Source organism: Rhinolophus hipposideros (assembly GCF_964194185.1).
Source record: "Rhinolophus hipposideros genome assembly, chromosome: 6".
In the NCBI taxonomy this organism is placed as follows: Eukaryota; Metazoa; Chordata; class Mammalia; order Chiroptera; family Rhinolophidae; genus Rhinolophus; species Rhinolophus hipposideros.
Window position 1 is genome coordinate 60,021,210 of NC_138052.1, and position 16,579 is coordinate 60,037,788.

The 16,579-nt window shown below is 36.6% G+C and overlaps 1 protein-coding gene across 2 annotated transcripts in view; it reads left to right on the plus strand.

Moving 5' to 3' along the window:
- The window catches only part of FAM171B (family with sequence similarity 171 member B), a 64,597-nt gene that overhangs the window by 37,732 nt on the left and 10,286 nt on the right, over positions 1-16,579 (plus strand). For both annotated transcript variants that reach the window (XM_081052317.1, XM_081052318.1), the window contains 4 exons: positions 1,392-1,484; positions 4,567-4,725; positions 8,652-8,822; positions 16,352-16,468. In XM_081052317.1, the coding sequence (XP_080908443.1) occupies positions 1,392-1,484; positions 4,567-4,725; positions 8,652-8,822; positions 16,352-16,468 (540 nt within the window). The remainder of the gene's footprint in view (positions 1-1,391; positions 1,485-4,566; positions 4,726-8,651; positions 8,823-16,351; positions 16,469-16,579) is intronic.

Genomic DNA, 16,579 nt, shown 5'->3' on the forward strand with positions numbered 1-16,579 from the left:
CTTTTTCTATTGTAGAAGAAAGAGTGTATTTTGTTTCACATCTGCCCATACATCATTGTATACTTTTTGTATTTTATCCTGTCTTTTCCATTAGACCTCTTGGAAACATCTCAAATTATTAACAATATTCCCACGGAATGTATTTTATACTCTCCTAAGTGATTTTGGGGATATTATATTATTTCTATTAAGTTTAAATACTTATATAGCATACAGGAGTGATACCAAATAAGAACTTGTGCTTTGGGTGACTCCTTAAAATTTATTTTTCCTTTTCAGGATTGGTAAGCTTCTTTGATTTGTTCTTGCTTATAAAATGGTGATCAGTTGTCCCAGTTTCTTGCTCCTGATCTTGAAATAAGTATTGTCTTTCTGGTGATCTTCACTTACTCATCCCACCACTTACTTCAGGTGCCTACTCTTGTAGGCTGGTTCAGCCCCGTCCTGAGTTACTACTAATGGTTGCCTATGAATCATTTTTTGTGTTAAACTTTTTCCTCATTTGCCAACTCAGTCTGTTTGGCAAACCATACTGTGTGAAGAAGAGCTTTGCACCCTTACATGGGAAGTTAAGAAGAGTGGATGTAGAGACCTTGAATCATGGAGCCAAGAAAAAGAGATTTTAAAAATCATTAGGTTGGTGCAAAAGTAATTGCGGTTTAGAAAGTTAAAAATAATTGCAAAAACCACAACTACTTTTGCACCAACCTAATGTAAGCAGGAAGGAAAGGCCAGCCCAGTGGCTCAGGCGGTTAGAGCTCCATGCTCCTACCTCCGAAGGCTGCTGATTGGATTCCCACATGGGCCAGTGGAGTCTCAACCACAAGGTTGCCAGTTCAATTCCTCGAGTCCCTCAAGGGATGGTGGGCTCCGCCCGCTGCAACGAGCAATGGCAACTGGACCTGGAGCTGAGCTGCGCCCTCCACAACTAAGATTGAAAGAACAACTTGACTTGAAAAAAAGTCCTGGAACTACACACTGTTCCCCAATAAAGTCCTGTTCCCCTTCCCCAATAAAATAGGAGAAAAAAAAGGAAGGAAGTAATAAATTATATAGAGAATATAGCAGAAGGTTGTTCAAGTATTTAACTTGACCATATATATGTAGGGTTAGTTAGAGAGCATTGTTAGTCACCTTGGTGCAAACTACTATATGAAATAGAAAAGATTAGTAAAATACAATCAGGATGCCCAGTCTTTTCTTCTCACTTTATTGTGATCCTTCTGTTTTTCCTCCATCATACTTTACGTTCGTCCTTCCTGGCTTTTAAATTGCTTTTTCTATTACAGTTAGCTTTTCCCCACTTTTTTAGGACCTGCTGGAACAGAGCTATATTTGTCTGTTTTTCTCCCATGTTTAATAAAATATTTTAATTGTGCTCTATTTCACAGTATATTCATCAGTTACACTTTCACTGTTTCCGCAAAGCCAAGCAAATATATGGCTATTTGAAGACACTGTTTTAATTACTGGAAAACTAGCTGGTAAGTACAACACTTTTTACTCAGAAAGTAAACATTTAAAGTAGTTATTATATAACTATACTTCTTCACTAATGAATCAGTGTTGATTATAATGTGGGAAAAGTCTAAATTGATCAGAGATGATTAATACTGACTATAAATTGATCTGAACTGATTCTTATATCACTATAAAGTTATAGTATTTCCTTTGTGTGTGTAGTGGGAATCATTCTCTCCCTTACTATTTTAGCTCCTCAGATATGAACATTAGACTTTTGGAAATACTGGAAAGAGTGTCTGAACTTATTTCCAAATCACATCTCTCACTGGGCTTTACTGGTTGGTGAAAGTAGAAGAACAGCTCAGCCCTTTGGGGCTCTCTAATGTGCAAGTCACCTTCATTCCTGCCTCTGGCATTAATCTTGGGAAAGGCCCAAGACTGGGCAGTTACGTATCTGACCAGTAGACATACTGGCCAATTTGCATATTCCAAGGGGAAGGATATAAGAAGCCTTATTTGGGATCTGATTCAAGCTGTGTCCTTCAGTTCAGCCTTGCCAACCATGTAGATGGTAGTTTCATCCTCACCTCACCTCCTCACCTCCCTGAACTAGTCCTTAAGGGAAACCTCATCATTTTGTGACTCTTACTGCATATAAAACTTCTATAAATGATAATAATTTGCTTTTTTGTTTCTTTCTTTTGGACTGGGGAATTAATGTTTGGGACTAAGCATAATAGGAACAACTGGTAAAGGCAGAAAATTCTCAAAGTAGAGTTTATAAGAGAGTCATGGTAAAAAGAATTTTTTTTCAAAGTTCTCTTCCTTTTCAGAAGCTATCTTATTTATTCCTAAAGTATTAAAAAAGAAAAGCTAATACCATTATTTGGAAGAAAACTTTAAACTAGGGCTTGATTATTGTTGGAGTAATTTACTGAAAGAGGCAGTAGAATCTCTTACTCTTGAAATGCTAAGGTATTTGGAGAATATTGATCCACTGACTTTGCTGGTGCATGGCAGAAAGGATGGATGTGAAGTTGTGTGTAGAAGGATGAAGAGTCAACAGGAACTATATACATGCAGAGAAGCCACATTTTATGCAGCTGGGGTCTTTGTGAAATCATGTTCTCCACAGTTCCTCTTCCATGTTTTATTTATTTTGACCCATTCCTACTCTTTACTGGCCTCTTCAAACCCCATAAGCAATTGTAACTTCTGCTAGAATACGGAAGTGGATTGGTGTGAGCGTGTCCATGTGCCACTCCTTTGCCACTGTACAAAGCAATGGGGAGCTGTCATTTGTCTAGATAGGATGTCCATGCTTTGGCACGTATCCATGACAATGTGAGCCCTTTTGAATTCTCAGATCAGTTCCTTTTACTGCCCTATTTCCCTGAGAGTTGACCCATTGGTAAAGCCATGCAGGAAAGGATTTCTAACATATCCTCACTTCCTAACTCCCATAAAATGTTTATATTTTTCCCTTCCAAGATTTTATCAGAAATATATTCAGTTTGTATAGTGCAAGTATGTGAATATACTTGCAATAAAAGCAGGACAAGTTGGAAACTTCAGGAATGTAGAAAACCTTTCAGAAACTCGGCTAGACACTTCCCTTACTGTACATGTTTTCAGTTGTATGAAATTTGGAGCTTTAACATAAGTAAGCCACATACTCTAAATGTGTAAGTTGTAGATAGTATCTGTAAGTTATCAGAAGGTATCAGATTGTGCCCCCAAACAACGTAACCAAGTAAGAATATATTATAAATGTGCTATTCTTCTTTATATCTCTTAACTATTTATTTTCCAGGTATTTTTCTAGTTTCATATATAAAAAGTAAACTATACACTGATTTTGAGTATCATCTTACATTATTTTATTTATCATTTATTCTCATGTAATTCTTTAAAAACTGATACTTCGTGTTTTATCCTAATAATTTTAATTTATTGCCTCTGTCTTTATCAGTCATCTTTAAAAAGTCCAAAGCGAAAGCTGATGTCTGATAATTTTTCATTTCAATGATTTAAGAGTTGACTTTTAAATTGTTATATAAGATATAATGATTACAGAAATCGAATATTGCTACTGAGTTCTCACTTCATAAGTTATAATAGAGGGTAGTCAATTCAAAGTTATTAATGTGAAATAATATTCATAAATTGAGAGCCTGGCAGTTTGAAGACTAATGCATGTTTAGTTATCTGATAAAGAACTTACCCACTTAAGTATTAGGTTGGTGCAAGGGTAATTGTGGTTTTCACAATTATTTTTAACCTTTTAAATCACAATTACTTTTGTACCTACCTAATATATGACTGAATATCAGCAAAAGCACTTTCTGTTTCAAGTGATTGGACACCCAATTCTAAACCAACTTAAACCCAAAAGAGGTATTTATTTATTTATTTATTGCTCAAATAATTGATAAGTATAGGAGTTGGACCAACTTTAGACATGGCTTGCTCAGGGCTTCCATTGAAATAATTGAGAACTAGTTTTTCTCTCTCCATTTCTCAATTATCCAATCCTTAAATGTTGTCTCAGTTTTTAAACCAGCTCGCATTTTTGGTCACAAGATGGCTTTTGCAACTCCTGGATATATACCTGATTATATAAAACCCAGTGAGGAAAAAGTGTTTTTTGTTAGAAAGACAAGCAAAACTCACATTGCATCTAATTAACTGTGGTTGTCACAAGGCCCAGCGTTGACCAAATCAGTGTAATAAGAGAATAACGAGATGCTTTTGATTGGTTTTAGCCTATTCTGGCATGCACCATTAACTCTACACCTGTTATAGAAATGAAATTCCAAGTGAACCATATGGGCTACAAATAGTCAGTATGTGGTTTCCTAACGTGAAACTCAAAAAAAGGGTGAAGAAATTCTGGGCAACAGTCTCTAGGCTAACGGTGCCTTGTGTGATCTATCAAAAGAAAATTTTTTATTCTTAATTTAAAATAATTATGTGAGGAAAAGTTAGTAACGTTTAGAAGTAGTTATAACTGCTTCCTTTAAAGTACAATATCTTGACTAATGATTCTGTACTTAATATGGATTTGTTTTATCTATTTGTAATGAGGTTTCCTTTTTCCAGATGCCAAATCTCAACCAAGCGTTCAGTTTTCAAAAGCCTTAATCAAACTACCGGACGGCCATCATATTAGCAACGTTACAGGCTATCTTACAGTTCTGCAACAATTTTTGAAAGTGGACAATTTTCTGTATACATCTGGAATTACTCTTAATAAATCAGGTATTGTCTAATTTTTATAAAATATAATCATATGTATAAGAAACAGTACATAAAGCTCTCATGAAATACTGATAAAGTTATATAGATATTTGACATTCATTTAAACTTTGGAGGATACATGTCACTATTGAAACACAAATCTAGTTATTAAAATGGTTATAAGCCATAATTCCCTTTTATCCAATGAAAGAAAGATGATGCCAGAGTCTTCTGCATACATTATTTCAAATTAATGGAAATTTCATTTACGGGATACTTTTATCTAAAAGAGGTAAAAATGATATTGAAAATAGTAATGATTATTGTGTAACTTTGCAAATTAAAAAATACATTTAAAAATGGAAATTGGATTTAAAGAAGTTTACACATTGTTTTATAATTTGACCTATTCATTCTTATAAAATTGATCAGAAGTATCAATAATTGTTAAATATAAAAAAGTTAATAGGTTGGAGTAAGCAATTGTAAACTTTTTTTCGTATATATTTGGTATTCTCTATGAGTAAAATACATCTATTCCAGATTCAACAGCACTAATACATTTATATAAAGCTGTCATGATCTGAAGGTTAAGGGAATTATGGAATTTTACATTTTGTTTAACAATGCACTTAATGAGTAATCGCCATAGTACTCTATATTCTCTCTGTACATTTATACTTGTTCCACCATTTCTACTATTATTTGCAACATAACTGAAACTCCACTGTTTAATATCACCTAACACAATCTGTAACTGATGGTTTCCGTTGTGTCAAATTTTTGGTTCATTTCATTTGAGAAACAGCCAGAAATTAGAGCAATAAGGGTATATGGGTGTTTTGGATGGATATGTTTGTTGTTTTTTCTAACCTGCTGTAGCTGATGCTATCAGTTACCCTAGCCAAGATGACCCTAACTCTTCTAGTACAAGCCTGTTTCCTGCTGCACACATTTGTGGCTGCCTAAGGGCCTTCCCTGGTCCAGGAAGCAGGCTTGGCTCTCACATGGGGCAAGCTCTCAACCAATGACAGATAAGAGTACGTAAATAAGGTTCTTTGCCTTGGCTAGGACAACTCTGAGCCAGATTCTGTCCAGTGAGACTGAGCTGGAGTCGCCACAGTGATGACCTGCTCATTAACACATCCTGTGCTGGCTTCCTTCCCTTCTTTCTTCCATATTAGTCCTCCACTCTCTCAGTTGTGCTTATCTCAGGGTCTGCTTCTTGAAGAAGCCAATCTAAGACATCTTCTGAAATTTTCCAGATGTAAATTACAAGATGCTTAAAACAAAAACATTGACAAGAATGGTGCCAATACACGCTGTCATAAATGAAGCTCCTGTTGCACTAGAGCAGGGGTGTCCAAACTTTTTTCAACGTTTTTCACCAAGGGCCATATGCGTTAAAATACTCAAACAGCCGGGCCACTCACTTGAGGTGAAGTACGTATTGCCTCACCTGGTTTATTTAAGTAAACTAAATATATTTTTGGAATTTGCTGTGGGCCAATTAGCAATGGATCATGGGCTGCAGTTGGCCGGTGGGCCGCAGTTTGGACACCCCTGCACTAGAGGGTTTTTATGGACAAGACTCATTACACATAGTGAGAAGGGAGCAGAATATGCTCTGCCTTCTAACATTCTTCAACCACCTGCTTTCGAGATTATTCATTAAACGTTCCAATTATCCTGAGATTGCTAACATTTTAAAAATTGTAGAGCAATGCTGTCAAACTGGAAAGCTTCTTCTGCTCTGTCCAATGTGGTAGCTACTAGTCACATGTGGCTATTGAGGTGTTGCAACATGTCTAGTGACTGAGGAACTACTCTGCTAATGTCACTTAAAGTTAAATGGTGACATACTGCGGGTGGCTACTATATTGGATTGCACAGTTCTAGAGTTCTGTGCATCTGAAAATGTTTTATTTTTTTAATAAAGGTCTACTCCTTCTCACTGTCTTTTAGTCTCTTTTTTCCCTAGTACCATTCTTCCTTGTTTCTTTCTTCTTTGAGTCGGCCTTATTCCCAGTAGTAGGGTGTTGATCTCAGCAGTTTCAGCTGCGTGTGATTTCTGAAGCCGCTGTCTGCAGTGAGCTGGGGGTGGGAGAGGTGGGGTTAAGAGCAGTCACTTCAGTAAAGCCAGCTTGCTTTACTAAATAGTCTGATATTATATAATATCAGATTTTAATTACTCACAAATTACATACTTTATTTGATCTTACATTGGATCACTTACTCAAAGTAGTCTGTAAAACTTACATGGCATTACTTTGCTCATCTTATGATCTGTGTTTCAGGCAGTTCACAAGAGAAAATTCTTTTATATTTAAATTTTTCAGTAAGCCAGTAGTCTGATAACTGATAACACCAGATGACATAGTAGCAATAATGAGAATTCCTTTCTATGGCCTCCAAGGTCCCACCTCTCTGCCCTCCAGCCCTGTGGTCTGCTTTCTCCGTCTCCCCCTCTCTCTAAGATCACTTCTGATTTGGGGGCTTTGCATTTGTTTCTTCTGCCTGGAAAGCTCTTCTCTGAAGTCTTTGCGTGGATGGCACTTTCTCATTTGACCATAGCTCAAACATCACCTCCTCAAAGAAGTGGCTTTGCATATTTTCATTGCCTTTCCATATCTTCCTTAAAGAGCTGGTGAGGTACTTTCTGTCATGCCTGGGGGAAAAACTGACAATGAGTAAAGAAAGGAAAAAAGAATTTTTGATAGTAATGAGGACTATGGGGAAAAAATTGCAGACATGTAAGAGATCGTGTATTCACCGTATCTTTGGGGCCTAAACGAGTGCATGGTGCCAGTAGGGAATGTAAATATTTGTTAAATGAATGAATAAAACTCTAATTTTAAACCGTAGATTCAAAACTTCAGCCACAAAGAGTAAATAATATATAATAAGTATACTTAATTCAACTATTTCTAATGTGTTAACAAATTACTTGGAAACATAAAATTATCAAATTATTTGCAGGAAATTTGTAACTTTAACATTATCTATAACCACATTATTTTATTCATTATAAATGTTTTGTGTATATTGTAACTTTATTTGGCATTGCTAATATTTTAAAAAACAAAACAAAGACATTTTCTGTTTTTTTTCCCCCTGAGTAACAGAAAAATATAGGTATTTCTGATATTTAAAAAGGTATACTATAAGTTGTATAATCAAATCTTTAAAACCTTAGTCAAAACAGAATACTTAGTCAAAACAGAATAATGAATTTTTCTGTTCATCTCTTTTCTCCTTGTTTTCAAGCTTTGAAGCCTAAATAATACTGTAATACTAATTTTGAAGTCTACGTTTATATTAATTCTTTTAAATATAGTGTTATTAATCAAATATACATCAAGATATCTATAGCTGATATGTAATTTTATCAGCTAACAATGTCGCATAGTGATTTTGTTTGCCAAACCTATATATTAAATATTGCATTTTGAATCCAAGTGCTCTTTACGTACGGTAACTTTAAGGAGAACAGCTGAGTCTATTGGTCTAATACTTGAAACAGATGGTGTTGGGGAAAGGAGAGACAGGTGTTTTAGGTCCATATCAGCTTTGATGATGTGGTATGGTCGAACCTTTATTTGGGTGTGATACTAGTAAGGTGTTTTTTGGTTGTTGGTTTTGTAGGTTTTCAAAAACATTGAATTAGAATCCAGTGCCCTTAAGTCAGATCACTCCGAGAGAATTAGATCTCTAGGCTCATCTACATTTGTCATTGTTACACAAGGATAGCCTATATTTGTTTATGTTGTATTTTGAAATTATATTGTAAACGTCCTTAATGAGGATTCAGTATCTATTTGATACTAAAACAGATAGCCCTGGGTGAAGTAGAGCAACTAGGTATTTTAGGCCCATATTAATGTCATTAATACATAACTACAACTTGTGTCTTACGTAAGATTTTAATACACTGTCTTCACTTTTAGGTTTTGAAAGCATTGAATTGACTCCTCTTGCTGCAATATGTGTGAAAATATATTCTGGAGGAAAGGAATTAAAGGTGGATGGCTCTATTCAAGTTTCTCTCCCCCTTCTGCGTACAAATGATGTAAGTGCAGGGGATCACATACCTGCCTGGACATTTGATATGAACACAGGTATGTGATCTAGGTAAAAAATATTCTGAATGCTTTTCTTTTGAATGTTTGGTCTTAGAAATATGTTTCTGTATTATTTTTTTCAGCTTTATTGAGGGACAGTTGCCAAGTAAAATTTCTATAGTTTTACTATAGTTTAATATGCCATATTAAAACATATATTAAAATGTCATTAATAGTTGAATGTTTTGTTTTCAGTAGAGCACTAAATCAGTAAGTTAGAATTTTAAGCACTTTGTCAACCACTCACATTGGCTCCAATTTGATTAATGTAATACAACGGGGGGGAAATGACACAAATATATTATATTAAAAAATAGCATTATTTACTCATATTCCTATGCTTTTTTTTAATATTCCCTAACATTTTGAGAATAAATATTTTTTAAATTGTTTCTGCTCTTATGGATTTTTGTTTTAACAGGTATATGTTTAAACATATATCTAAAAGTTTGGTTAAAGCAATTGAGGAATGTATGCTAATTTCATGAAAACCAATAACACTCTATTATTAAGGAATAGAGTGATTATTTTTTTTAAAAAAATCTTGGATACCAATTTTGTTCACCAAGTTTAGCTTCCTAAATGGCTGCTTGAATTACTTTTTTCCTCCTCTACTTCCCTTGGTTTTGTTTTTGTGTTCCAATGTAAATAAGGTGAGAGGGTTTAAGTTACCCACCTCCCAAGAAAAAAGGAAATGATCAGTCTACAATTAAAAAGGCCATGAGTAGAACTGTGTTGACTGAGTCATGGTGCAAAACCTAGACAGTTTCACAGGACTTGATTTCTTTCCTCTCTCATGTTTCCCTGTGTTAATACCTTTCTGGGATAGGATTTCCTTTTAGAATAGCAAGGAGGTTGTAGCCGATCTAATTTTATACCTCCCCAGGTTGAAATCCAGTGGACGGACATTATTTCCCTAGTAGTTCTTGCACAAGCCCTTGGAGTTACTGCGGTTGTAGAAGGGAGTTTGCATCTCCATCTTAGGACAGAGGCCTTTGTGGCAAGTGGCATGCACAGATTTATTTAGGAGTAGATCACATGTTGAAGGTGGGGATGGAACCCAAAACTAATCGTGTGGACTGAGAGGATCTCCCAAATCTCAGATCTCCCAAATCTCCTCGCAAGGGGAGATTTGAAATGAGATTTTACTGTAACTGGAAAGATAGATAGCACGGACAAAAAAGGGGACCTTTGAAATGCACCCTTTCAAGTCCCTTCTAATATGTGATTACCCTTTCTGATCTCCTCCTTCTAATTTGTGACCACCCTTTCAGACCCATCCTTTTTAAAGCTTGACCAACCTCAAGAGAGCACATAATCTTAACTATTGTATAATCCAATCCTTGCTTTTCCCCACCTCCATTTAGTATTCCTTTCATTCCCTCCTTAATTTCAAATGCATAAAATAAGCTGCAAAATTGTTATTCTACAGAGCATTGGAGATCTTGCTGCCTGACATATGTCATCAGTTTGGCTCAAATAAACTCATAAAAATTGTCTACGAATGTGGATGTTTCTTACACCGACATTTCCTTGGCACAGTCTGGTAGGATTCTAAAGAATCTCACCCAGGACCAATCTGTAGACCAAGACCAGGTGTTAGCAACAAACAAGGACCCATTGTGCACCACCGGCTCCCCACTTCACATCGGTTGAACTTGAGGGAGTTTCTCTTGGAATTCCTGGTCTCCTTGCTTTAGGTCGCAGACCATGACTTTATTTAAGCTATTCTTAGAAAATCCTCAAGGTGGATTAAGGGTTGAGATAACCCAAGGGAAAGAAAACAAAATGGGTTGCTAATTTCGGCTTTTTAATTGGATTGCTTAGTGAGAGTCTGAATGAAATCTTTGCTGGTTAAATGAGAGACTGAACTCTAGCTCTGAAAGAAAAAGGATATTTGCTTCACTAACCCAAATAGCCAATGAGGCGACAAGTTGTTTCAGATCCTCAAATGCAGAGTGGTGGAGATGGGCGCCCAGAGTGGTCTAGTGCAGTAACACAGCAGATCCTGGAGAGGCTGAGGGGAACCCCGGGGAGATGGCAGGGCACCCTGGAATGGGTTCACCCAGAGAAAGAGAAGGGCCTATACTTTGGAAAGTGTTGTGGTTCTGGTAGCATCTTGTAAGCTTTTGCTCTCCCTTGCTCAGGTATTCTTATGTGATTAGAAATTCAGGGTTTGCCTGAAGAAAATTTCCTGTAAGCATGAAGCAGTCCTATAGGGATATTCACCACACTGGGCTCGTCTGGTGATGTCCACACATGCACATAAAGGCTGGCTTTCCCTAGAAATTTGTTCAGCCTCTACATATCCCAGAATTAACATGGGAAATCGTGCCTCTCAGGCAGAGAAATCCCACCATGAAAGTCAGTCTCTCTTTAATACTAACATGGCTGACATGAGGATACTTCTAAATTAATCTTGTGTGCACAATTAGAAAAATCTGGCTATAAAATTAGGCAGAATGAATAGAAAACATATTTAATTGGTCTCTCTCAAAATTTCAAAAAGAGGATTTAGATAAATGTAACAACCTATGATGTCATTTAGGTGTCAACTGAATTCTTTGAGGTATGGCTGTTCTTATTTTAAAAGGGTGAAAGTCATTTGCAACTTGATAGATATAAATTGTAAATGCCTCCAAAACAAAATTTGGGTCTAGCTGTTCTATGTTTCTCTATGTTTTTCTACCTCTGGATGGTATTATTAAAATTTAAAGGCAAGCACTTGCAAAGATAAACCTTTTACGAAAGACATTGTATGCCTGGGGCATGACTACCCACCATGACCTTCCCAGTTAGGAATTTCTGATCAGATCATCCTATGAGGATACTTTCCATAGAACCCCCTTTTCATCCATAATTGCCCATTTGATCATAAATCAATTTGAGGGGTGCATTGATGACCAAACTTTTGGTTGGATAGTGTGGCCTGAAAGCACTGGAAAGCCTCGTTCCTAGGATGTCTCAGTATCAACGTTGTCTTATTGACCCCTGGGGCTGGGGCGATGTCATAACCATGGAATATGAGTTGAGGATAAATTTTCCCATAAAGGAACAGGCCGGTAAATGGAAGACAGTCAGATCTTATGGCCTTCATTGCACAAATGAAACACTGGATCATTTCTATCCTGTGAACTATCAGGATCCGAGTTTTCCTTTCCTTCTCATTTTTCTAAACTTGGCATCTAGTATAACATTTACATAAGCCATGAAAAAAAAAGTATTAAAAGATTCCTAATACCTGTTCAATAATCACAACAGTTAGACTATTTAGTAAAACCGAAAGAACTGTTATAACTAATATCATTAGCAGACGCGTAAAGACAAACAATTGGTTTCTGAGTTAAGCATCAATCCGTAGATATACAGGCCTTGTTGACGTGTTGGGGGAGCTGTCTAACTGATAGCTCCTCATCCAGAGGAGTCTTTGATGGCTGTTGTAAGTGGAGGTGACTGTCAGAGACAGGTTAGATGTCCATTTGTGGTTAGATGCCTGATAAGGTCTCTTCCAACAAGATTGGGGAATGTTTGTTTGATGTCCTTTTCAGTAAACAAAATCTCCAGGTGGCAGACAATGATCTTTAAAGTCTTTGTCTCCTGAGAGCTTGCTTTCTTGCTGTGAAAGAAAGCAGTTAGCACTGTGGCATTTTTTTGAAGTGACTTTATCAAACCTTGGCAATAGTGTAAGATGTCTTTTTTCAATAACGTCAGCTCATAAGTTCCTTCATCTGTATAAGACCAGTTTAAATGTACTATGATGAATGAACAAATACAAAAACTGGGGAAAAAAAGAGGGTTTTGCCAGGGAGCTGGGAAAGAATCAAGTGGCTGTCTTGAGCTACCCATAACCCTGATTGTTTAATTTACAGACTGTTTAATTTACAACCGTTGTTTACCCATACAATATCAACTGGAAGTTTTTTTATCACTTGTTTTAAAATGAGTCCCATGCAATTTCAAATCTTTAAAGATGTTCCAAGGACCCTTCTGGAACACCACAAAGTTATTTCTACATATATTGAGATTCTAACACAACCTCAATTTCTAATTAAAACTAAGAAGTAAAAGCAATTAGCATTCTTTACCTTCACAAATCTGCCAAACTATTTTGTAACATCTAGAAACATTTCATAGACATCAGAGTCAATTGTTAACGTGGGCTTATTTTTGTAAAACCCACGAAAAATAAAGAGGTCTTTTATTTAAACCAACAAACTTAAACTAGCTTTTATTTACTAGGCATTAATCTTAGATCATGTGCACTTAAGTGCTTTTTTAGAATTTTAGAATACCCAATCCTTACAGGCATTTGCCTTTAAATTTTACAATACCAATCAGAGGTAGAAAATTATCTCACATTTACAACATGCATATATATAGACAAACATACAGATAGACCCAAAGACCTTTTAGCTATGAGAAAAACTCACTAGTTTATAAAAGAACAGTTGGATCCAAATTTTACTCTGGAGGCATTTACAATTTATATCTGTCAAGTTCCAACTGACATTCCCCCTTTTAAAATAAGGATAGCCATTTTTAATACCTCAAAGAATTCAGTTGACACCTAAATTACGCCATAGGTTACATTTATCCAAATCCTTTTTTTGAAGCTATGAGACACCAATTAAATATATTTTCCATTCATTCTGTCTAATTTTATAGCCAGATTTTTCTAATTATGCACACAAAAGATTAATTGAGAAGTATCAAAGGGTCCTCATCTTGGCCATCTTAGTTATAAATGGGAGGCTGACTGTCGTGGGACATGTTGGCCTGGATGATTTCTCATGTTAATTTCGAAATCTGTAGAATCTGAACAAACTTCTAAGTAAATCCAGCCTTTAGGTGTACGTCTCCAGATCAAAAAAATGAGGTGAATATCCATCTAGGACTGCTTCATGCTTAGAGGAAATTTTTCTCAGGCAGCCCCACAAAATTTCTTAGTCACCTAAGAATACCCAAGCAAGGGCCAGAGAGAGCTTACCGGCTGCCGCCAGAACTGCGATGTTTTCCAAGGCATGAGCCCCTCTCTTTCTCGGGGTGAATCCACTCCAGGGCATCTTGCCCTTCTCTCCAGGGCTTCTGCCAGCTTCTCTGGGATCGGCTGTGTTACCACACTGGATGCCTCGTGGCACCCATCTCCGCCACTCTAAATTTGGGGATCTGAACAACTATTGTCGTCTCATTGTCTGTTGGGGTTAGGGAAGCAAGTGTTCTTTCTCTTTCAGAGCTAAAGAGATTTCAGTCTCTCTTTTAACCAACAAAGGTTTTGTTCAGACTCCCAGTAAGCAATTCAATTAAAAGCCAAAATTAAAGGCACCCAACCATTTTATTTCTGGTTATTTCAACCCTTAATCCACCTTGAGGATTTTCTAAAAATAGCTCAGATAAAGTAAGGAAGCTCAGAATTCCAAGAAAAGACTCCCCCAAGTTCACCCAATGGCAAATGGGGATCTGATGAGGCCCAGAGGGCCCCTGCTGGCACCCGGCACCTGGTCCAGGTGTGCAGGGTGGTCCTGGGTGGGCTTTGGAATCCTGCCGTATGATGCCAAATAATGGTTGACATAAGAAACGTCCAAACCTGTAGAGAATTTTTGTAAGAGTTTATTTGAGTCAAAACTGGAAGCAAGATCTCAGACGCTCCAGAGAATAACAGTTTTGCAATTTCTTTTATGCATTTGAAATTGAGGAAGAGTAAGGAAGATTCCATGAGGGTGGGACAAAGCAAGGCAGTGATTGGATTACAAGATGATGTGTTTTCTTGAGGATGGTTACACCTTCCGGGGGCGCGTATTACCTCTGGCATTTCAAAGGTGTGTTAACCTACATGCATAAGAACCATTGGCAAGGCTGGCTTAAACAACTTTCACTGAAGAAGTTATAGGCCTGGATTGTGACTACCCACCATGACCTACCCAGTTAGAAATTTATGATTTATTACAGCAGCCCCTTTTTTGTCCACAGGAAAAACTCTTTGTTTTATTCTCAACTTTCCATTCTATGCTTAATACTTCATTTCTGGTCATCAAATATGGCAGTGTATATAACCCCTCACCACGCAGTTTTCCGACAGCAGCTAGATGTGCTGCAATTCAATTCAGACACTACCTGTCTGGAATTAGCATCAGATCCCACAGGTTAAGGGCTCAGATAAAGTAAGACCACCATTCTTCCTCTGACACCAATCACAAGTCCAGTTTATCACCTGTGCTTCTGACCAACTGGCTATAAACCCTCCGGAGGTTCTTGTGACCCTCTCCTCGAGTTCAATACTTTGTTAGAACAGCTCTCAAGGAGATAATTTACTTATTGGATTGAGACAGGTTAGTTAGCATGTTTTTAGGTAGACAGGGAGGTCCCTGGTGGAATAAACCAAAGACAGACATATTCTGAAACTTCAGGTTTTGAAATTACTCCTTCCCTCCTGGACAAAATATAACAGTGCCTTGAGGTTAATCATAAAATTCCTTTTGGCTTGACAAACGGAACAGATCCAATAGGAGTGAGGTATTTTGCAAATTCCTTCAGGATGGGCAAACAGAACAAACCTGGTAGACGAATTTCATTAGAAGGTGCCAGTTCCCTTCTTCAAACCCGTAAGAGAAGATATAAGCCTTTGCCTGATTCTGGGCACCCCCATTCGGGACCCCCTCCCGCTGAGGAGTTCTTATTCTTTGTTTTTAATAAATTATCCTCTTTTGAAAAACTCCTCGCCTCTCCTTGGTCTGTGTTTCCATTCTTAGGTCTCACGAGGATCCCGGCACTCACAGCAAAATATCTCCTACATCACTAAGACCAAATATATATTTTTTATTATAAATCACTATATCCCAGTAGTATATTATTCTAAATCACTTGATTGCGCGCTCTCAGACCTGGATTCTAAATCATTTACCAGCAGTATGATTTTGAACAAATCACTTAATGTATTTTGGTCTCAGTTTCCTATGTTGAATGAGAGAGTTATTTTAAAACACTTTAAAGAGAAATATCTGCTTTGAGTCCTGATTTCTGATTGTTCCTTCTGGCAAAGGTCTTTGTCTCTAATGTACCTTCCAATGACAAAATTTTTGAATTGATTTATCACTATGTGACACTTACACACAATATATGGTATACCTGTTTAATCAGAATCCCAGAACAGGTGATAATTAATCACCTATTGACAAAGTTAGATTTCACTATTCACATCCTTAAGATATATCTCAGTATGCACAATTTAAACATTATTTGGAGAGTTACGATTTCCTTAAATATGTCTACATCTTTAGTTTACTTATAATGATTTCCTATACTCATAACAAATCATTGAAATTATTTTATTTTATATATTATATGTACTCAATTACCATGTAATATATGATATATGTATATTATGTCATGATAATATATTGCTACAGTTTTCATAATCTTTGAAAAAATCCTGCTAAGTATTCTATACATAACTATCAGCAAACTCCTATCAGTTCTAAAAAGATATAAACTATAACTAACTGGTATTTTTTACTTACCTTGCTTTTTAGGTACTTGGATAAATCATGGCCAGGGACTGGTCAAGGAATATAATAATCATTTAATTTGGACATATGAGGCACCACATTTGGGCTACTGGATAGCAGCTTCACTTCCAGGAACTAGAGGTTTGTAAAAATGAAACAAAAAGTAATTTTTAAAAAAAAACAATCCGAATAGTCATACTGGTATTCATATCAGCAGACCTCAATTTCATTCTAAGTATTGCCACTTACCCG